Below are 24,467 nucleotides of genomic sequence, written 5' to 3'. Positions count from 1 at the left end.
GAAGTTGGACGCTGCGTAACACCCAGAACAAGTTGATCGGTGTTTCGATATTCGAAGATTGCGATGATGCGCTGCTTCCAGGTTCCATAATTGCGACCATTGAATTTGGAATTATGTTCAAGCAGAATATTTGTCAGAGATGCCATGGCACATTTTTCAATGAAAAACTGTGAAAATCTATAAAGGCACGCTCTTCGAAGAAAAATACGAAAGACCCAGAAGAATCAGAGAATGACCAAGAAGAGAGCTCGAAAAACCCAGAAGGAATCTACTGTCATTTTTTGGATCCGTTGGCTCAAAAATCAAGGCACCCAGAAAAAATAGACAACCCAGTTGAGCTCTCAAAAAACCCACCAAGAATCTGCAAACAAAATATTTTTTCAACCCCAAAAATTAGGGTTTCGAACAAAATATCAGGCGGCTGCTATGGAGGTCAATAGTTGTAGAAAAAATGGCGGATTTGAGAAAAAACATTGCAAAACCAGCCCAAGAACTAGTCGGATTTAGGGCTACAGCTATTGGGTGGAGGTCACAGCAAGATTGAGGCGGAAATAGGAAGCTTTGGCAGATGTTTGCGGCTCCAAACGCGAAGGAGAATTCCCGACGCAAATTTGATGAAAATCGTAGGTTGTAGACTCGATTTCCTTTGCAAATCATGTGGAAAACGCAAGAAAAACTCAGTATTCAGCAAAGTAATCACCGGTTTTTAGCAGTAAAAAAATGCAGCTTTAGACACCCAAACGAAATCGCATTTTTCAGATGGGCAGAAAAAACGACCTCCAAAAAAACTTCCAGAATTTTGATTTTTCAATCTCTTGAAACCCTAGTCAAGAACAGGCAGCAATGAACTTCAAAAAAAAAAAAAAAAGAGATAGTTTCGAAAATTTTAGAGCAAATAATTTCCAAAGAAATTATAAAATTCTCGAAAAAAATTGAAGTATTGGCTCTGATACCATGTTACAAGATTCAAGAAGAGTTGGCAGATTAATGGATTTCCGAATGATTGATTAACAGAGGAACAAATGGGTTCCTTATAAAGAATTACAAGGACATTGTTTCTAAAAGAAACAATGTAGACTGAAGACGGAATTAGAAACAAAACTAGAGACAGGATAGGAAACATTCCTATCTGGACTAAAGACAAAAGAGACGGGATAGGAAACATTCTTATCTAGACTGAAAGACGGACTATAGACAAGTAGTTGACTATTATAGAAAGTATAAGATATTATCTTAATAAGGAGGACTCTGATTTTGATGCCATGGCAATAGAGGCAGAATAGGAGCAGCAATCTACTTCATTTTTCTATGTTTTGCTTTTTATGTTGAACATAAACATGATTATGAGACATTGATAATTTGATACTTATTACTTTATGGCAGCCCTCTACCCTTTGGGCCTATAGCTTTGGGCATATTTTGATTTTGATTTTCAAATTTATCATGCTTATCATTATGACATTAAGATATTGACAATTGTTAATATTCATTGTTCAATGTTCACTAATATTGATATGCATTTTGACAATTGGGTACTAAAATCAAATATTATTTCCTAGATGGCATTCAAATGTTGTATGTTATGGTTCTATAATGTTTAAATGACATGCTTTGTGCTTAGTTTCATATGAATGACATGTATATTTGCAAATTTCAATGTATATTTTAAAATATATATATATATATATAGCCGTCTCCGTTTGCCATCCCCCTCGTCTCCAAAATCGCCAAAAAAAATTGCCGTCCCTAAAACCCGTCCCGCCGTCCCCGTATCGGAAACTTGGGGGAACATAGTTTCATTTTATGCAGTATTTACATCCAAAGTGATAGAGAGAAGTCACTGTATAAGCTGATTTTACAATCATTGTAATAATTGGTAATGTGGCTCATTATTATAATGAAATTGGATAGTTCTTTGATTTGCACATTTTTTTCATGCTGATGAACTGAATGTTAATGCCTTATACTTTCTAGTTAAAAGTATCATTTAAAACATTCTTTTACAATAAGAGTTAATTGGATAATCATTCAAGTAAGAAAGCTGCACCTTACAAATGCAAAGAGCTTGCTAAGAAAGAAGCTCAATTGTTGGTGTGTTTGTTTTTCCTGATTAAGGGAGATAGAGTCTATGAATTGGTTAAAACTTTAGAAGAAGGAAAAATTGTTCACTAACAATAATGGTATCATCTCATGACATCAAGAGTAATGGCCTCAAAATATCAAGTTGCATGATATTGACCAAGTACTACGAGTAGCAGACTTAGAATATCAAGTCACATGACATTCACCAAGTAATCAAATGTTCATAAGGAATGTACACATATATCTATGATACTTACCATAGGAACATTAAAATCATGGCTTGTTTACGAGTATCAAATCTACCATGATATATCGATATACAACTAATAGATATCCATGTGACGATATCTATCTCTTAGTTGATTGTTTTACAATATATAATCTATCATGATCTGCTTAGATATCAACCATATGACATCCATCACGATAAAAAGTTAGACTATTGTAAGATCGCTACCTTACTATAGTAACCACAAACAAACATCAATGAAAGATTCTCACCTTCCACGATGATTCCACAAAGTCATTTAGTAACTCACATGCAATCCACCATAAACATTTGCAGAAGGCGGAACAAAGGCTTTCATCTCAAACTGCTCTCTCACTGAGAAGGATGCATTAAAGTACATCTCAGGTAATTACTAATCTTGAGGCTCCCTCTCACTAAAGCCTCTGATCCATAACTCCAAGCTTGTCTTCAATCATGTACAAACTTCACTTTGGCAGAAGGCTTGGAGAAAATATTGGTTATCAAATTTTTAGTGATAATGTACTCTAAATGAAGAGTATTCCAAGTATCCATCTACGGTTTAGGCATTCACATTAAGCCCTTTTAGTATGCACATATTTCATCTCATGAATCCCTAGAGACAAAGGAAAATAGCTTCACATAGTACATATCAAATAAGAGAGAAACCACAATGAGTAGATAAATGTAATACTCAAAGATAATAGATACTTATCCACAATCAACATCCTTGATACAAGTTGCTCCAATGAAGGTCTGCATGCATCAAATCAGAACAATGCCTCCATATAAGCATTTGTCAACCAATGGAAATGGAACATTGGTTATTATTCCCCGCCACCCCCCACAATGTAAAATCCCCACTCTTATATCGTTTAAATATGCAAAGCTTCTTTCTATATAAACAATATCTAACTTTGGCTTCATTCTCAAATTTCTTCATGACATCAGAATTGATCCTTATCAAATTTAATGTCCTTCCACATACATTTTAATCTTATTCTCCTCATTTTGTAAGATTATTTACTTCCTAATTTTCCATTGCAAACATTATATTAATATAGGAGTCACTTGCGACTAATCCTATGTTGCATGTGATTTAAAGATTTCTAGCTATCATTTCTTTTCTATGATGGAGGAGAGTCAATTGAATATCATGATTTAAGTTCTATGCATTTTCATAACATTATTAAATAAGTTCCTCCTCGGCTCAAAGATAATTTAACGTTTGAATGTATTGCTGACTGACTCCGCAAAGTTATCGATTAAATAATTTTGTGTTGTCACGTAAATATTCTGACTATTGATCTATCAATATCTTCCCTTGCTCGTATATAGCTATTGTCTTAATGTAAAACGTCAGAATCCATAGGAGTTGTTGATTACCTTTGGAAAAATACTGCTTCGATAATTTTTAGATATGGGTTTTCCTCATACTTGATTGTTGTCCTTTATTATACTCGTTGGGACTATTCCTCCTTAGATTGCTTGTGATTTATAATTCTCCATCACATTTCTTACATCTTAACCTCCCAATGTCTCAGCGGTTCATACTTTTAATCCCTCTTATCACTGCCTTACAACTTACAAACACCGGATCATTTGTTGTCGAGCCCAATTTAAAATGTACACTCCTTAATTGCCAACATTTAATCATTATTCGTTGATATGAGTTGACTTCTTCAAATGACTTCTTGGAGCTTGTCTTGACTTGATAACCTCTTGTAATGATCTTAGCCCAGCATTTGTGTGTAGGCAACCATACAACAAGTTTCTTTCAAATAAATATTTAAGCGGCGCCATATATTAAAATTTATCTTTCACCTTAATAATACCTTTCGCAACACTTTGAAGGGGACCCACTGATAGTATTGACAATATTAAGGAAGGTGTGGTGGCTAGGTGCTTTGGCTGAATAATGTTTATCAGTTGAGGAAGGTCCATGGGCCAAATTGCAGAGATTGCATGCTCAAAAAAGATCTTTTCTTTGAAGATAGATAGATAGATAAAATTTTAACGTCCACGACGCTAAAAATAGCCTATGGGACAGCAAGACAACTCAAGCAGACTTAAGTAACAATGTTCGTTGCTTGTGCAGGATGATGATGAGTCCACCCAATTGCTCAATGTACTCTTTGTTGAATAGGTTTTTCCAAGAACTGTCACATATAGTGTCCTCAAATTTATCTCTACTACTCTTGTAAGCTTCACATTCTAAAATAAAGTGTTGTTCAGTTTCCACTTTCCCAGAATTGCAGAATCTGCAAATTCTCTCTTCCCAAGCCTCCTTTGCCCTCTTCCAACGTCCGGTCTCACAACGAAGTTGGTGAGAGTTGGTTCTCAGTTGAGCAATAAGAATTTTAGCCCTCCAAGAAATATTGGCCCCTATGTATGCTTTTTGGAGTTGATCACAAGCGGGGTTGAACTCATTTATAAAATATAATTTCTTCCTTCCGATCTCGCTTCCCCAATTTCTCTTGTAGAATTTCTCCATGACAAAGACCTTTATTTCTTTATTATTTGTGGAGCACATATTGAATTGAATATTCCATTTACTCATCCATTTGATGTTGTGTTGCATCCATGTCCTTTTTTGCTGACATAGTGTGTCACTAAAGACCACTTTAGGCCATCTATCCTCTTCCATTTTTTCGATTCTTTTTAGATAACTTAGAAGGCAAACCATAGCAAGTGCCTCAATAGGAGCAGCCCCCATTTCACTTAGCATGATATCATATGGAATTGTGCTTTTGATTTTAAACTTGCTTGTGATCATGCGCTTTTGGATTCCTTCAATTTGTTTCCATTGTGCTATAGTAGTGTTGCTGGCCCATAATTCACACCCGTAAAGAACAACTGGCAGCACAAGAAGACCGAACAAGGTTTGAATAGTTTTCCAATCCCACAACTCTGCTTCACGGCACCTATTCTGAAGAGCATAAAAAGCCTTCCACCCACCTAATATCCTTTTATACCTGCAGCTAGACCAACTTAGTTTTTTGTTGAAATCGATGCCAAGGTATTTATACTCCGCAACTTCTTCAAGAACACTTCCATTGTAATAAAATTCATGTTGGTGTTATTTTTTATTATTAGAGAAAATCATTACCTTAGTCTTGCTGATATTGACCTACATCCCCACCATTCCGCAAAAGCGCTCAAGAGAAGATAGATGATCTTGCAAACCATAGGCAGATTTGGCAATTAAAATGAGATCGTCCGCATATAGGAGCAGCTTTATAACAAATTCACCTAGCTGAATGCCTTCACCCTTTTGCATGTTTAACCACTCTTCCAGTTTGTCAATATATAAACCAAACAAAGTAGGAGATAAAGGGCAGCCCTGTTTGACCCCGATATCACTCCTAAAACATTTTGAAATGCCATCTGAAGTTCTGATTTTAACTTTCACCTCTTCGTACATCCTATGAACAGCAGCTCTGAGATGCATAGGAATCTCCAATTCTTCCATCCTAAACCAAAGCTTATCTCTCGGGACAGTGTCAAAAGCCTTTTTAAAGTTGACAAAGCAACAAAATACCTCTTCCTTTTTCTCCCATTCTTTTTCAATAATGTGTCTCAAAGTGACACAGTGATCCACTGTCGAGTGCTTTAGCCTAAAACCAGCTTGCCCTTTAGCACGTTTATGGTTTTCTTCTGCCCATTTGCTGATCCTAGTTTCTATCATGCTGCCAAAAAGTTTAGCAAAGAGGGGATTGATCATTATAGTCCTATAGTTGGAGGGATTGTTAACATCACCACTCTTAAAAAGTGGTATTGCAAGGTTGATTGTCCAATCTTTCGGAAACCCTTCTTGGCAAATTTTGTTGAAAATTTCAGTGATGTGTGGTGCAAGAGTTTTCATACCCCACTTCAGATATTCTGCTTGGAGTGCAACAAGGTCTTTTGCTTTACCTCCACCTAACTTCTTAATCCTACCTCTATCTCTTGCCCAGTGAAAAGATTTGTATCATCATTGACCAAAGGTGGCTGTCCCACTCCACCCTCTTGTTCATAAAGTTTCTTAGCATATTCAAACCATTGGGTGGCAGTAATATTATTATTTTCAGTTTGTTTTCTCCTTGGTTGGAGTTCTTTCCAAAAACGTTTGGGGTTATTTCTGCCCAAGAAAATTAGCTCCTCTCTCCTTGTGAACATAAAATCAGTTTTTTTCTTCTTTAGGATCTGTTTGTAGGCCTTAATGTCAAGGTTAGTTTTATTTGAGTCCCTTAGGTTTCTCCTAGCCCTCTTGCATTCCTTACCAAACCAAGCATTGGCTGGAAAACAATTAGTTTTAGATTTTCTATTTTTTTCTCTCTTGCATTTTGAAAGAGCCTCATGAATCAGATTTGATAAATCATAACTGTTAACACCATGTTTATACATAGGGTGTCCCGTACAAAGTTCCTCAAGAGTAGTTCTGAAAGTGCTACTGTTTTCTGAAGTTAACAAAATTCTACCCTGAGAAGGGGGGTATTGAGGGCCTTGGGTTTTTGCTCCAATCCGCCTAGCCTTTGCCCAATACAAATTTATGTACAGCGGTCTATGATCTGATTTGAGATCCCAAATGTATTCTCCAATTTCAACTTCTTCAATATTTTCATACAAATTCTGCGAACAAATTACATAATCTACCACACTTGCCCCGTTGTATGTGTTGCAAGTGAAAGTGCCTGACTTAGCCCATCTAGCCAAACCATTACAAATTATGAGATCAAATGTGTCACATAGAGTGATCAATTCTTCCCCAAAATGATTGCAGCCTTTAGCATCTTCGGATATTCTTTCCCATTGATGATTTTTTTCATCTGTGAGCCAAATAGGGTTATCATTTACTTTGAAGCTGAAAATACTTGCTTGCCAATTTGCTGTCCTAGCATTGAAATCTCCAACAAGAAGAACATCCCCACGCTGCGAAAAAATAGCAACATCTTTCTTTAACGCAGCATAGGGGTCATTGTGATCTAAGCCACACTTTTTATAAGTTTTAGATACTTGTGGAGCAAAGTAACAGGCTGCAATCCTGATAAGAGTGTTATTTTCCACAATTTTGAGCCATATAAATTGTTTATTAGAATCAGTCTTTTCCAACTGAATGGCACAACCTTCCCTTTCTTTTACTAGAACCATTATACCTCCATGACCTTTACCATTTCCCGCTACCTCATTCCACACTGCCATCTTCCATGTAATGTCCCCTTTCTAGCATTCATAGCATGATGTTGTCGTTAGCCTATTTCCCCACAGTCCCGTAGGCTAACTAGGACATTAAAGGGGCTTAGAGGCCATTTGGCCTAGACAGTTTCAGTTGCAGGTCTTTCTGAGGGGTTCTGAGGCAACTTTGGGCATACTTACTATTTATAGTAAGTCATCTTGGACATGGCCGAACATTCAGTCACAGTGGTATGTCGATGGTAATTGTTTAAAATCGATAGGAAGACTTATTTATCATTGATAAGATTTGTTATGCATTGATAAAGCCATTTTATAAAGTTAAATTTAAATATTTAACTTTATTAATGCATAGACTATAGTTTGTGGGAAATATTTAATTTAAAAGAGTTCCCTTTATTTTTATAACACATTGGAGACATAAGGTACATAAAGGGAGTTATGTTTTATCCCACATTGAGAAAACGAAGGATTGAGCTCTTGTGAGAACACTATAAAAGAAATGGAAGAGCTTTTTTTTTGTATGCTTGGATGAAGATTAATGTTATGTTGCTAGATATCTGATTATCGGGCTTGGAGGACGGAATCCCTCTTTGCTAGCATTCTCTTCGCTGTTGGAAGACACAGTCAGGAGGATCAAGGGTGTTTTCACTTCAGGAAACACACTGGGTTTCATTTGGGGCGTTTGCATAAAGAAATTTACAAGGGTTTGAGGTGCAGATCTGAAGTTAGTTATTGCTATAGTGCCGCATGAACAGTATTTTGCTACAGTCGGCATGAACAGTATTTTGCTACAATATGGCGTGAACAGTGTTGGTATCAAGTTTACTTGTTTTTCCGGCTGATTAGAAGTTTGGAGGGCTGGCCGACTACATCTGCAAAATACTACGGCCACTAATTCCAGGTTTCTTCTGTCAAATTTTGATATTTTGCATAATAATTGTTGAATACAAGTCTGAATAGTTGTTGCAGCTGTAAGTGCACATCTACATTTAAAAATCACCCTTTAATAGCAGATTGAAAGAGTTTCCAGATTTTTCACATACTATTGAATGTGTGCCAAGTGTTTGTGAAAATGTTATGATGTGTATTATGCATTTTAATGTCACTTCATAGTTGTTCGTAAATCTACTCATTGGAAAGCAATTTATTGAGGAAATAAGCTTTATGAGTTTGCATACAAAGTGTTTGACAATATTCCTTAAGTTAAATTTCTGCAAGTCAAAGTTCAAATCAGGGAAGGATATTACAGTGGTATCAGAGCTATAAGTCCTGCCATCCTGTGGAGGTCTTATAGGAAATTTGGAACTGGCGGATAGAGGGGAAAGTGTTTGATGAAATGTCAAAACACTAAAATCAGAGCATTTATGTTTGAGCATGCGACAGGGGCCTTATAATTTCCGCAATACCAGAGCAAGACAAAGTAGGAGTTCAGACCTGCAAAGCAAACAGTCTAGTTCATCCGTAAAGGGGGGTATAGAATCCAGTCATACAGACACAGCGGAGGTATTCTTTGATCAAGACAGCAATATGGGTGATCGAGATGACAGGAATACAAGATTAGGTGGAGGCGGGAATGCCGGTCTAGAGCCTGGAGAGGAAAGATTCTTACAGTTATTAGAGACCTTGGTACAGGGTCAGCGAGTAGCAGAACAAAGGGCACAGGAACAGAATCAGAGATTGGATCTTATGATGCAGATGATGGCTCGTCAAATGGTGTTGAATGCTAACATGGGTGGAGGAAATAATCAGAATGGTAACAATCAGAATGGAAATGATCAGGATGGGACACATAATGGAGATCAACAAGTTGGGAACAATTTCGGTCATGCACCCCAGCGAGCTAGGACAGTGAGTTCAAGGCCCATGATTCCTACATTTCCTCCTAGAGCTCCAGAGCAGCTCGTACCAGAGCCCCAGATTACTAATATACAGGACCAGTTGAGGAGAGATTGGGAAGCCGGAGGGCCAGATTTTACTGCTGCAATTACCTTTAGGGAGTATATGGATGTGCAGATGAAACATATGCCACGTGGACATAAAAGGAACCAGAGCTATGAGCTAAGGAAGAAAGTAGGGAGACTTGAGTTACCATATTATGATGGCTCAGGAAAGTCTACAGCAAAAGCTTGGGTTCAAAAGCTTGACACATACTTTCAATTGAACCCTATGCCCGAGGAAGAAGCTATTAAGTATGCAGCAATTCATCTGAATGGGTTAGCACACGAGTGGTGGCATCATGGTATGGTCACTATGGGACATGCACACATTACCTCATATGTGGAGTTTACAGAGAGGCTGATTGAACGTTTTGATAGGAAGGATCCAGAACTCCATTTCAAGGAGTTAGCTCAGCTTAAACAGTGGGGATCATTGGAAACATACATTTCAGAGTTTCAGAAACTTGCAGTGTTAGTAACAGATGTATCTGAACGGAGGATACTAGTTCTATTTATGGATGGGTTAGCTGATCCGTTGAGAGGGTGGATTAAAGCTCTCAACCCTCCCACTTTGCAGGAAGCCATTAAGAAAGCTCGTGACATGGATTCCTCTTCATCTTCAAAAAATAAATTCCAGGCAAAGAGTTTCCCTTCAAGGAAAGATAAGGACAGGAAACCTTTTCATAAAGAGGTTCAGCCAACTAAGGAGGAAAGTAAGAGGTTGGACAATGAGACACTTAATGATCTCAGGAAGAAGAAGCTTTGTTTTCATTGCAGGGAGCCTTGGGATTTGTCACATAAGTGTCCATTGAAAGCAAAAGCTAAGCAGATGGAGTACTTTTCAGCCGAAGAGTCAGTAGATGGAGATTTAGAGCAGTCATCCGAATCAGATGGAGATGATGATAGTTCTTCACAGGAGGAAGCACGCGGTGATAGCACGATAGCTCAGTTGTCAAGTATACAGGAGGCCGTCACTTTCAGAGTTAGGGGAACCTTGGATGGACAGAGAGTTGTGGCACTCATTGATACAGGGGCGACACATAACTTCATTGATGAGAGTTTGTGACACGCAGAGGGCTACATACAGAGGAGCGTAGGGGATTTAAGGTGATGGTTGCCGATGGCTTCAAAATTGAATGTACCAAGAAAATCTCCAACTTGCAGCTTCCTTTGGGAGATTATGACATGACAGGAGATTTCTTTGTGGTCAACATTGGTGATCAGGATATGGTGCTTGGAATGAACTGGATGAAGTCTCTGGTAGAGTTTACGTTTAACTTTGAGAAAATGGAAATGAGGTTTGAGGCAAATGGTAAGAAGATAGTGCTCAGAGGTTTGTCAGATGGGAGACTTCGAGTGGTGTCACTCAAGCGGATGCAGAGTTTCTTTAGACATGATCAGGTGCAGTGGGCAGCAGAGTTTAGAGTAATGCCTGAGATGACAGAGCAACATAAACTAGAGTATCCACCTGATGTACAAAAAATAATAACCAAACATACTAAGGTGTTTGGTGAGATACCTCCAGGGAGACCCCCGGATAGGGGAATCGAGCATGTTATTGAATTAGAGGAAGGGGCTAAGCCAATTATCATCACACCTTACCACCATCCGAAGAGATATAAGGATGAAATAGAAAAGGCAATTAAGGAGTTGATTGACATGGGGCACATACGGCCAAGCAAAAGTCCTTTCGCTTCGTCAGTAGTATTGGTGAAGAAGAAGGATGGTACAATGAGGATGTGCATTGATTATAGGGAGCTAAACAAGAAGACAATCAAGAACCGATACCCTATCCCGCGCATCGATGAGCTTATTGATGAATTGCATGGTGCATGCTACTTCTCCAAGATTGATTTGAGATCCGGCTACCATCAGATACGGGTTAGAGAGGTGGATGTGGAGAAGACAGCTTTTAGATGCCACTATGGACATTTTGAGTTCTTAGTCATGCCCTTTGGGTTGACAAATGCCCCTGCCACTTTCCAGTCCTGTATGAATAGAGTGTTCAGAAATCAGTTGAGGAAGTTTGTGTTGATATTTTTTGATGATATACTGATATACAGCCGTACTTGGGAGGAACATTTGAAGCATATTGATACAGTGCTCAGTATTCTAGAGAGGGAGTCATTATATGCCAAGATGAGTAAATGTGAGTTTGGGATGACAGAGTTGCTCTATCTAGGGCATATTATTAGTGCAGAAAGTGTTCGGGTTGACCCAGACAAGATCAGGGCCATTCTGGATTGGCCACCACCGAGGAACACTTCACAACTCAAGGGATTTCTCGGGCTTTGTGGGTTCTACCGCAGATTTGTGAAGGGATTTTCACAGATAGCAGCACCACTTACAGATTTGACACGGAAAGATAGTTTCAAGTGGTCAGAGAGGGCTCAGGATTGTTTTGACAGGTTTAAGGAGCTGATGAGTACATGTCCAGTTTTAGCCATTCCAGATTTCACCAGGCCTTTTGAGCTGCAGTGTGATGCCTCGGGAGACGGCATAGGAACTGTTCTCATGTAAGACAAACATCCCATCGCATATAAGAGTAGAAAATTACGAGGTGTGGAGAGAACCTACAGCATCTACGACAAAGAGATGCTAGCAATCATGCACACGCTAGCTAAGTTCAGGCAGTACTTAGTGGGAAGCCGATTCACAATAAAAACAAATCATAATAGCTTGAAACATTTCCTTGGACAGAAGGACCTTAATGACAGGCAACAGAAATGGGTGAGTAAATTACAGGCCTATGATTTCGACATAGCCTATGTCAAAGGGAAGAAAAATATTGTTGCAGATGCTTTATCTAGAAGGCCTCATTTGCTTGCTGTTGGAATAGTCATGGATGATTGGAGAGAGATGATCTTGGCAGAATATGCTAAGGATAGTTGGGCATCTAGCATTATTGAGGGAGCTATTCAAGATAGTCAATACACTGTCGTAAATGATCTGATCATCTACAAGGAAAGGATTTATTTAGTACCCGGGTCTGCTATGAAGCAGAAGATTTTGAGGGCATTTCATGATTCACCAATGGCAGGACATCCTGGATTCTTTAAGACATATCGGCAAGTGAGAGAGCGCTTCACTTGGAAAGGACTCAAATCAGAGGTGCTTCAGTTTGTTAGGGAATGCCCTGTGTGTCAGCAGAACAAACAGGAACATACTTTTCCGGGTGGTTTACTACAGCCCCTACCCATACCAGAGAAGAAGTGGGATAGCATTTCCATGGATTTTATCACAAGCCTCCCCAAGGCACAGGGTCGGGATTGTATCTTTGTTGTGGTAGACAGATTGACGAAATTTGCACATTTCTTTGCAATTTCGTCTACATATTCAGCAACACAAACAGCAGAACTATTTTTTCGAGAGGTATTCAGACTACATGGGATACCACGGAGCATAGTCAGTGACAAAGACAGCAGATTTATGAGCCACTTTTGGCAGGAGTTGTTCAGGTTATGTGGAACAGAGCTCACTCCGAGTACCAGCTACCACCCCCAAACTGATGGGGAAACAGAGATAGTGAACAAATGGGTTGAGGGGTACCTTCGAAACTACATTGCAGGAGAGCAGAAGGCTTGGGTGAAGTGGCTACATCTAGGGGAGTACTGCTATAATACCTCTTTCCATATGTCTATTCAAATGTCCCCTTTTATGGCACTGTATGGGTATGATGCTCCTAATTTTTTGGATTTGTTATTTGGGGACAGCAGGGTGCCTAAGGCCAAGGATACTTTGCAGGAGTGTCAGGACATTATGCGATCCTTGAAGGAAAATTTGCAAAAGGCACAAAATCAGCAGAAGCAATATGCTGATCAGCACAGGGTTGAGAGGTCTTTGGGAGATATGGTGTACCTCATGTTACAGCCGTATAGACAGTCCTCTCTCAAGAAGAGTGGAGCAGAGAAATTGAAACCACGCTACTATGGACCATTCAAGGTAATCAGGAGAGTGGGCAAAGTAGCTTATGAGTTGGAGTTGCCTGCAGACAGTAAAGTGCATAATGTGTTCCATGTGTCACGCCTTAAGAAGGCATTGGGTCACAATGTGGTGCCTTCAGTAGTATTGCCACCTCTTGATGATGAGGGGAAGCTTATCTTGGTTCCCGAGGCCATACTTGACTCCAAGGAGAGGGTGAAGTGGAGGAACCTACCTATCAAGGATGCTACTTGGGAAAATGAGCAGATATTGCAGCATCCAGAGCTGAAATTGCTTGAGGACAAGCAATTTTGGGAAGGACGGACTGTAATGTCCCCTTTCTAGCATTCATAGCATGATGTTGTTGTTAGCCTATTTCCCCACAGTCCCGTAGGCTAACTAGGACATTAAAGGGGCTTAGAGGTCATTTGGCCTAGACAGTTTCAATTGCAGGTCTTTCTGAGGGGTTCTGAGGCAACTTTGGGCATACTTACTATTTATAGTAAGTCATCTTGGACATGGCCGGACATTCAATCACAGTGATATGTTGATGGTAATTGTTTAAAATCGACAGGAAAACTTATTTATCATTGATAAGATTTGTTATGCATTGATAAAGCCATTTTATAAAGTTAAATTTAAATATTTAACTTTATTAATGCATAGACTATAGTTTGTGGGAAATATTTAAATTAAAAGAGTTCCCTTTATTTTTATAACACATTGGAGACATAAGGTACATAAAGGGAGTTATGTTTTATCCCACATTGAGAAAACGAAGGATTGAGCTCTTGTGAGAACACTATAAAAGAAATGGAAGAGTTTTTTTTTTGTATGCTTGGATGAAGATTAATGTTATGTTGCTGGATATCTGATTATCGGGCTTGGAGGACGGAATCCCTCTTTGCTAGCATTCTCTTCGCTGTTGGAAGACACAGTCAGGAGGATCAAGGGTGTTTTCACTTCAGGAAATACACTGGGTTTCATTTGGGGCGTTTGCATAAAGAAATTTACAAGGGTTTGAGGTGCAGATCTGAAGTTAGTTATTGCTATAGTGCCGCATGAACAGTATTTTGCTACAATCGGCATGAACAGTATTTTGCTACAGTACGGCGTGAACAGTGTTGGTATCAAGTTTACTTGTTTTTCCGGCTGATTAGACGTTTGGAGGGCTGGCCGACTACATCTGCAAAATACTACGGCCACTAATTCCAGGTTTCTTCTGTCAAATTTTGATATTTTGCATAATAATTGTTGAATACAAGTCTGAATAGTTGTTGCAACCTTTAAGGCAGCTGTAAGTGCACATCTACATTTAAAAATCACCCTTTAATAGCAGATTGAAAGAGTTTCCAGATTTTTCATATACTATTGAATGTGTGCCAAGTGTTTGTGAAAATGTTATGATGTGTATTATGCATTTTAATGTCACTTCATAGTTGTTCGTAAATCTACTCATTGGAAAGCAATTTATTGAGGAAATCAACTTTATGAGTTTGCATACAAAGTGTTTGACAATATTCCTTAAGTTAAATTTCTGCAAGTCAAAGTTCAAATCAGGGAAGGATATTACATTCCAGTAGCCTTCAAACAATGGGGTCTTACATCCCTCATGTTCATGTGTCTCTATGAGACAAATAATGTCTTTGCCTTCCGCAATAGGTCCTAACCCAGGCCCACGTCTCCATGGATAACCTCTGCAATTCCAACAAACTAAACTTAAGGACACCTGGGTTAAGTTTGATTGCTATTTGTTTCGATGTGAAAGACTCGAAGTTGAATTATTATCGCTAAGCGTGATTGCTGATCTTGTTGTATCGCTGCATGCTAATGTGTTTGTTGTCACACCTTTGTTGCCTTCTTGCTGCCCTTCATTGGAGCGGTGGCCAAAATGAGCAATAATTGCTTTTCCCTTGAACATCCAAGCTCTTTTGCCTTCATTTCTAGCTGTTCTGATTTTTTCCATTTCCATTCTTCTTTCTACTTGCTGTCTCATGGTTAAATCCTCCTCTATAACGAAGCGAGAACTCCTCAAGAGCTGTTTTTTGTTAAATAGATTTTGTTTGTCACTAATGCTGGGCATGACTACCTTGATTGGCCTATTTCTCTCAGCTTGTGGTTTGCGAACCCTCCAAGCTTGACAGATTTGTCCTTGCCACAACAACACATCTTGTAGGAAATCCCTCGTTAAGTCGAGGGTGTGTTCACCTTCCCCATAATCTTTTATCCCTTTGATAATTATATTGGATGCCCTGCGCTGCCTTTCCTTGACCTCTCCGTCTTGTGTGTTCACACGAATCTTTGCCTCTTCTCTTGCCATATCAAGGTGTTTGTTGTTTTTGTCCCAAGTTTTGGTGACTTCTGAAAAACTTCTCTCCTCTTCAACCCCTGCCTTTCCCAACGAATTAGTGTGAAGAATCGGTCTCTCCTTATAATTAGATGTCTCGATATTTGTTGTGACCTTGTTTGTTTCCAATGTAGCAATCAGGTTTTTCCATTCATCCTTCATGTTCTGCCATTCAAGCTTCCCTGCTAAAAGTGTTTCTTGCAGCGTTGAGATTTGAGCTTTTAAAATGTTGTTATTATCTGCAAGAGTTTTATTTGCTGCAATTAACACCTGCATATTACGATAACTTTCTTGTTCCTTAGCCTCTAGGAGTTCCAACCTCCTCTTGGCCCTCAATAGTTCTTGCACATAAAGATCTGGGCACCAAGCGAGAGGTGTGGAGGTAGGGCTATAAGTGACAGAATCAACAAAGTTGTTGCTACCACACAAATGATTGTCACCATCTAAGTGTTGGAGGAGGGTACATTTTGGCAACATCTTTTTGTTTCTTCTCTGGTTTATGCAATCTCTGCCTGTGTTTCTGCTTTTCATGTGACCCTTTCAAGCGAGCAAGTCTACGTTTTAAAATGCCCTTGAACTGTTTAATGTTGACCCAAATATATTTCCCTGTCTTGCCGAGTGATGCCATTTTGACTTGACCTAAATTGTTAGTTTCAAAGTGCACCAGAATTTCTTGACCGTTTTTTACCAATGATATGGTTTGCTTTCCTAATGTTTGCATATCCACCGTTTGTTTTCCCATTGTTTGTGTATCCACAATTTGTTTTTCCATTGATCAAAGAAAAGAAGGACGAAACAAAACTAACAAGAGCAAATATATAAAACAAAAAAAGTCGGAAAGTGCACCTTGAAACCCCTGGCTTAAAAGCCTACCCCTATCTTGCTGTGGGCTGGGCCCAGTCGTCGTTTTTCCCTTGGAAACGAGCCTGTCTGGAATCTGAGCCTGTCTGGTATTGTGTTTGCTGCCTGGTCCCACTATGATGCTCCAGTGTGATGTCCCGGTCCCACTGTGCCGTTACCTGCTTAGTGCCCTATCTTTTCTGCCACTATTTTTTCAAAAAAAGCACTCCAGAAAACCAATTACCAAGCCAAATTTTCCATCGAGACCAAGAAACACTACTGATAGTTTTTTGGTTTATTAAAAGACACGACAAAACCTTCACTGCTTAATTCGCTAACCAGGCCCTAAATTTTACAGATATCTTCTCACAGCAAATGTCAATCGGCACGCAAGATAAAGCTAAGCTAGGCTAGTGTTGGGACTGTAACAGCTGCTAATGTTAATTCCTGTATGTTTTTCATCCTCCCCATAGATTCCTGAATGTTGAATGTGCCGCTGGAATCATAAGAAGAAATTTAATCAAGTTCAGAAGCGTGTTTTGCCTAACACGCATCCAACGGAGTAGAGTTTCTCCGATAGCCTGGGGGCATCTCTGAACAAAGACACTCCAAAGTGATCTAGCGCCTTCCTGTATGGTTGGCTGAGATGGGGACCCACTGATAGTATTGACAATATTAAGGAAGGTGTGGCGGCTAGGTGCTTCAGCTGAATCATGTTTATCAGTTGAGGAAGGTCCATGGGCCAAATTGCAGAGACTGCATGCTCAGAAGAGAAGATCTTTGCTTTGAAGTGACCTAGCGCCTTCCTGCATGGTTGGCTGAGACATGTGTGGAGCCATGTCCAAACCTTGATGAAGCAACTAGCCATTTCAGAATCACAGTGATGCACTTGGTCGATAGACTTTTCCTATTGATCAACAGAATGGAGCCTATATTTGTCATCACCCGACTTGGATTCTTTGAAATACTTTGGGCATCCACAAATATAGTTCTATTTTGGAGTCTCTGATCATTCAATATATCTCATTGTTGTTTTCGGTCTTCAGGAAACCAATAATAATTTTATCATGGCTAGTCATGCACTGGTGATAAGAATATTTGTAAAGATCGATAGATAAAGTACTGTGCGAATATATCTTTGTTTTCAAATATGTTAACCTTTTTAAGTCAGACGAAAGACATGCCATTCTTTCAAACCATTTCAAAGACTATTGCTACATGGCTATGAAACAATAAACACCATCTTAATGTGGTATCAATGTATTGTATTCCAACAAAACCATTATTGCAAAAGTTGAAATTTGATGACCGAAATTTTTCAGAATAACATTTTATTTTATGTCATGGACGTTCTTCTCACAACAGGCATTCTTCTCACAACCAATCAAGTGAAAGTGAATTACTATATGGTTGCCAAGGTGTCTACAACTCAAGATGAATCAAACAACTGAGATTCTGAGATATGTGGGTTTTAATGCACCTACTACTCCAACCTTCCCAGATCTTCCAATATACAACAACATTGCAATTGTGACCAAATTTTGTCATGCCTTAAGAAGCCTGGCTTCACAGGAGCATCTAGGAGACATTCCCCAAACCATTAGCAACAATAGCATCATAATCGTAGGGCTCAGATTATGTCCTTGTGAACATACTATTTATTCCACAGATTGTGGCGAGCACACACTCAGCTCTAACAAGATCCTTCATTCCCAATACTAGTAATTCTGTATTCATTTAGTTTCAGACACATAGATGATGTCTATATTCAACTTATTGTTGATCCAACTTCCTTACATGGAAGACATTATCAATTCGCTGCAACTCTCAATCAGGAAAAACTTGTCAATTCCAGAGACATTCGTTCCTGCTCTGATACCATGTTGAAGAAATGATTGCTGAAGATGTAATAATACTGCCTATTATTTTTTTGTGTTTTCCATATGAAGCAACCTCTATTTCATTTATATTGAGGATGGGCCAAGGAGAGACATGTCCTTTCTATTCAGTATTATGTGATTAATATAATAACAATTATTTGTGATTAACATGTGTATATATATATATATTGTGCATATATGTATACACACACACACACATAATATGTGTTAAGTATACATATATCATATCTCATATATATATAAAAAATATATATATGCATCTTCGATAGTTTTGTCTCATAGAATTTTTCTGACGGAAGCTACAAAAACATCAACACATGCTCCAACTCTCTGATGCAGCTTTTGTTTGGAGCACAATCTTTAAAATCTATAGCCTAGGGTTTTCTATTTTCATTAACAGCTATGGTGGGCTTGTGATTTGAAGTTTGGTTGAACAATTCTGGGACCTTTAGTCCCACATGAAGAGTTGGATATAATTTTTGCACTTTAAATAGCTTGGTGCTCACTTCTATTGTGTGATATGCAGCCCATGGTGGCTGCTTGCTTACATACAAGTGTGGTCATTTGCTTGTGACTTGGCTAGTAGTGCATGTTTGTGCAACTTGCCCGCCAAATTTGCCAATCCATGCGAAATCACCCTAAGGGGCCCCATTTTTTGCTACTGAGGTGCCCTCATCACCGTGTGGTGAGCCCCTACGCTAAGTTTTTGCTCTAAAGTGGCTTTTATAGGCTTTTTTTTAAACTCACACAACTTTTGCAAACAAGATTCGTTTTTGGAAAGCCATATATTATCAAAAGCTCTTTAGCCACCTGAGGGCTGTTTATATGTTTTTTTTTTTTTTTTTATGAATAGCTGTACACTTTCCGGCTCTGCCATGTGAATTTTTCGGGGGTGATCCTATATTCCCCAGCCCTTTTTGGGGAATATGTAACTTTAATATTTAATTAATAGAAAAGGGACTATTCATAAAAAAAAAACTCTTTTCACCAGAGTCCAGGGTTGACACATTTTTCCAATATCTACTCCATCAGAGTTACTGGTTTTGCTCAAAGGGGTTGTTTTTAGGTATGTGAGGAAGATTTGTTACATTCTCGTCTCATTGTGGATTTGCCAAAAGTAGAGCTTCTAGTTCCGTGTAATTATCATAAATTGTAATCCCGTACAGAGATTTTGTTGTTTAAACTGCAATGGAAGTGTATAACTCTGGCCCAAGATCCAGAACCTACAAGTGTTGCAGAAAAGATAGATGGCTTGAGCGAAGAGATGAAGTTCTTGGTACACTCATTATTCTTTATTTGCTGATTTGACCTATTATCTTGTATCTTGTAAAAATCCTAATGAAATTTGGACTACCTTAGAGACTCTCTTTGCCAATCTAGATAAAATGAGAAAGTTTAGATTGAAGAATACACTAATGAGTCGAGATCCTAAGCATTTTGAGAATATTGAAGATTTTTTTTCACAAAGCTTAACTCTCTTAGACTGTATTTAAAAGAATTTGGGGTTACAAAAGAGTATGAACAATTGATTCTCTCTATTCTCTCTAAGCTAGGTCCTAATTATTCAGTATTTGTTTCTACATTTTATGCCACTATGGATGCTCTAAGTAGTGCACACACAATGTCTTCTCTTTTCGGTTTTGCAGCTCAGCTCACGAAGGAACAAATAAAGTGCCCAAATGGGCACATTGACACCTTCAAGGTCTCAAGCACTTCTTGCAAGAGGTCTGCATCCTAAAGTTTCAAGTAGCAAAGGCAAGACACCGAATAAGGATTCCAAGCCTAAAGAGCAAGTTAAGAATCTCCTTCACAACATAGTACATACTTCTGAGCCAAGACCTTTTTTAAAGAGGAATCATCATAAAAGAAGAAGATGAAATGTGCCTATTGCAAGAAATTAGGACATGATGAGCATAGGTGCTATCCTAAGAACTAAGAAGATTAATGAACTAGCATACCAAATTAAAAATAAAAATCATAGTGAATTACTTCGCAGAACAACAATAAAGCGAAAAACACAGTCTGCCTGCCAAATGAAAACCACAATCAAGGACAAACAGAGCAAGATTCTTCAATGACATTTTTTTTAGTTCACACAACCAAATAATCCACAAAATACCTGGCAAAAATCTTTGAGCACAGTTTCCCTGTCATCCGCGTCAGGATTCAATCTTTTTAAGCTCGTTGAAGGCTTGATTTCTTCCACTAGCAAAGGCTGAGGACCCATGGAACACCTCGTTAACTTCTAATACAGCCTTACAATCTCGGAAATCTAATTCTTCCCCGCAATTCATTCGCCCAGAAAAAATCTACACAATTCAAACACTACCATTACAGTTAGTAAATAATTCATCTACATAAAACTATGCTAAAACTACCCTGCATTGTTTTTTATAAAACATCTCTGATCAGATTAGCTAAAAATATTGACTATAGATCACCTCGCACAGGATAAAAAGCTTGCCTAGCCTGCAATCTCAGCTTATAAAAATAGTCTAAACCGACCTGTTATTCAAACGCCGCACTTTTGGTAATTCAAATGGAAAATATATTATCTTCCCCGGATTTTAGCCCAAAATCTCTTGGTAAATTACTCTAATCATAAATTAGATTAGCTAGAGAAAATATGCTCCTGATCTGACTAATCAATTATACAACACACAAACCACCCTCTTCAACTAATGCCGCAATTCGTGAACAAGGATTCCCTTACACGGATGCCAGCTCAAAATTTCTCCCACATGTTATTGTACAATATATTAAACCATAAAAACTTGAGCTCCTAAACATTGATTATGCTTGGATCCTCGACTATGCAGAACGATGACACCAACCGCTTGCTCAAGACCGACAATCAGCACTGCCGTTACCAATTTTCCCCCTTAGTTTTCCCCACCCTTCGCCGTGTGGACGGGCTGCAAGTTTCAACTCTCGTCCTGCAACTAAATTTGTCTGGAGTTGTGAGCGGAGTCCAATTCAGATCTCAGATAACAGGAGATCTCAGCACAGTCCTGTATCTATATATGTATTGTGATCAAGAAATATAATTTTGCAGCAGCAATTGTTAAATTATAATAACCTTTATCCTTCCCTCTGTTATACTCGTTTATATCGTTATTATTATATCTCTCTTTGATGCAACAAACTTGAAAGCGTAAGTTCTTGCAAAAATTCTCGTCTTTTCTACCGATTTCAGGCCAATTGGAAACTTGTTTTCTACAGATTCAACCGCATCAACTACACAGACTCAAATTCGCAAAAGAAGAAAAGAAAAATGAACCTAAAACACACAGCTCTGTATTAAAACAACTAAAAATTCCGTGTACCTGTTTATCCAAGGGTTTATAATCGCCAATCGTAGCAGAGGAAAAAAAAAAGTGGATCGGAACAGAGCATAGGCGAACTTTATGTCGACTGGTAAAGCTCGAGCTCTGGAGTCCGACCGAACGCACAGCAATGAAGACTGAATTGTTTAACAGGAGTCTTCTAAACCAAATCTGTCGGCCATTGAATTGGGTCTGAAGCTTCTTTTTGTCACGCTAAAAATAAACGATCGAATGGCGTTCTTATTTTCATTCGTCGACCGTTGTGTTTTTCTGTCATAAATTTTCCTCTTCGGGTAATTTTCTTGTATGTCGCGCGCGAAATAAGCATGAGATATTCACATGGGATATCTGATGGATACACAAGTTTTGCTATTTATAGTATCCATGCGTGTCTGGAAAGCGACAATGTAAATACATTATGTGCACATGCGAACCGTTATTATTATTACTATTTATTTATTTATTTTGAATTATTATTATTATTTATCTCCGTATGCGGCGATAACTAACTAATATTGGTTGACTTTGTTTATAGGTGTAGAACTCACCATCCTTTTCTTATCTTATTAGGGAGACTAATTAATTTTTTGTCCTAAATTAAGCTTTGTATTATTTTTTTAAGTAGGACTAAAACTTTAAAACAAAAAAATTGTAAGTTTATACAAGGGAAGGATTTTTTTTAGGTAATTATCTCTTTATTATTTGTACATGTAACTTTGTAAGTATATATATATATATATATATATATATATATATATATATATATATATATATATATATTTAAGTATTAATTAATATTGTTATTAAAATAATTTTAAAAATAAATTAATAAATAAATCTTGTGTCTCTTTTTCAAAAACAAATTTAACCTAATTTATACTTTTTGAAAATAAATCATATCTTAATTTCTAATTTTTGAAAATAAATCAAATCTAATTTTTACTTTTTTAAAATAAATCAAATCTATTTTTGACTTTATATGGAAGATCTGTTTTTTTTTGTTTTTCCACAACTATTATGTGCTAGATTTTTCTAAGCAATGATTAATTAATTTAGAGTTATTGTATTTTGCTAAGCTAATACTGTTGTAATCACTTATTCTTAATAGTGATGAATATTTTCTCTTTCAACCAATTAAATGTGAGTATTTTTGTTTTTTGTTTTTGTTTTTTTGGTTTTTCTAATATTTAAATGTGAGACTTTTAAGTAATAAAATAATTAAAACTATTTTGATTGGTTCATACAAATAGGTGTTATAAGAGCGGATTTTCAAGAAGCGCTACTCTTATTCTACATATGCGCACCCACACACATATATACTAGTAGTTGCACGCTTTTGTGCTTGTAACAATAAGTCGATAGGTGCTCGATAATAAAATTATTATTTAAAATATAATCTTATGTGAACAAAATAGATTATTAATAATTTTCAATTTAAATAACATAATATTTACTTAAATGTTTTCAAAAGATTAATAAATATTATTTATTTAAATTCAATTTATCAATTATGAAAAAAAAAAATTTATAAAAGCTCTATCAAAAAAATTATTATGAAAAATAAATAAGAGAAATAAAAAAATTAATATGAAGTCTCTAACAAATATTCTACGACTAAATAAACTATAGAAACTTAAAAATAATATTTAAAGAAAAAACTAAACTAATATAAAGAATAAGTTAAAATAATCTAAAAACTAAAACCTAAATCAATTTTAAAAATTGAAAGTTAAATAAATAGAGATCACAACATGAGCTAATGAGCTAATGTGGAGATGAAGTAATTATTTTTTAAATAAATAGGAAATAAAACAATAGTTAAAAGTGGAGATTTAAAATATAATCTTACGTGAACAAACTAGATTATTAATAATTTTCACTTTAAATAACATAATATTTCCTAAAATCTTTTAAATAGATTAATAAATACTATTTAATTAAATTTAATTAGCAAATATGAAAAAATAATTATCTAAAAACAACCGTCAAAAAATCGATTATGAAAAATTAATAAGAGAAATATGAAAAAATAGCAACATCTCTAACAAATGTTCTATTGACTAAATAAATTATAGAAACTAAAAAATAATATTTAAAGAAAAAACTAAACTAATATAAAAAATAAATAAAAATAATTTAGAAAATTAAAATCTTAATCAATAAAAATAAGTTAAAATAGTCTAAAAACTAAAATCTAAATCAATTTTAAAAATCAAAAGTTAAACAAATAGAAATCACTACATGAGCTAATGTGGACAAGTAATTATTTTTTAAATAATTAGGACAAGAAAAACAATAGTTAAAAGTGGAGATTTAAAATATAATCTTATGTAAAGAAATTAGATTATTAATAATTTTTCATTTAAATAAGATAATATTTACTAAAATCTTTTAAATAGATTAATAAATATTATTTATTTAAATTCAATTTAGCAAATATGAAAAAAAAAAAATTAAAAACCTCATCAAAAAATCTATTATGAAAAATTAAAAAGAAAAATATTTAAAAATAGCAACATCTCTAACAAATATTATATTGACTAAATAAATTATATAAACTTAAAAATAATATTTAAATAAAAACTAAACTAATATAAAAATTAAACTAGCAGTCACATGCTTTTGTACATGCAACGAGTGCGTCGATAGGAGATGAGATTTAAGAGAAAAATGTAGAATGAACATTAAATA

General features: G+C 36.8%; 1 protein-coding gene across 2 annotated transcripts in view; it reads right to left on the bottom strand.

Moving 5' to 3' along the window:
- The window catches only part of LOC149540873 (retinoblastoma-related protein-like), a 72,437-nt gene extending 50,313 nt beyond the window's left edge, over positions 1–22,124 (bottom strand). The window contains exons 1-2 of one of the 2 annotated variants that reach the window (XM_089801943.1): positions 21,777–22,122; positions 20,570–20,759 (exon numbers count right to left, since the gene is read on the bottom strand). In XM_089801943.1, the coding sequence (XP_089658069.1) occupies positions 20,570–20,677 (108 nt within the window). In that variant the 5' untranslated portion in view covers positions 20,678–20,759; positions 21,777–22,122. Of the gene's footprint in view, positions 1–20,569; positions 20,760–21,776 lie in introns of both variants that reach the window. The other variant, XM_089801944.1, reaches the window with a different exon arrangement.
- Positions 22,125–24,467: the final 2,343 nt, after the last annotated feature.

The sequence above is a fragment of the Cupressus sempervirens genome, chromosome 9 (assembly GCF_028749045.1).
Source record: "Cupressus sempervirens isolate cs-2001-9-10 chromosome 9, ASM2874904v1, whole genome shotgun sequence".
In the NCBI taxonomy this organism is placed as follows: Eukaryota; Viridiplantae; Streptophyta; class Pinopsida; order Cupressales; family Cupressaceae; genus Cupressus; species Cupressus sempervirens.
Note: the sequence above shows the minus strand (reverse complement) of the source record. Positions and strands in the feature narration are given on the sequence as shown.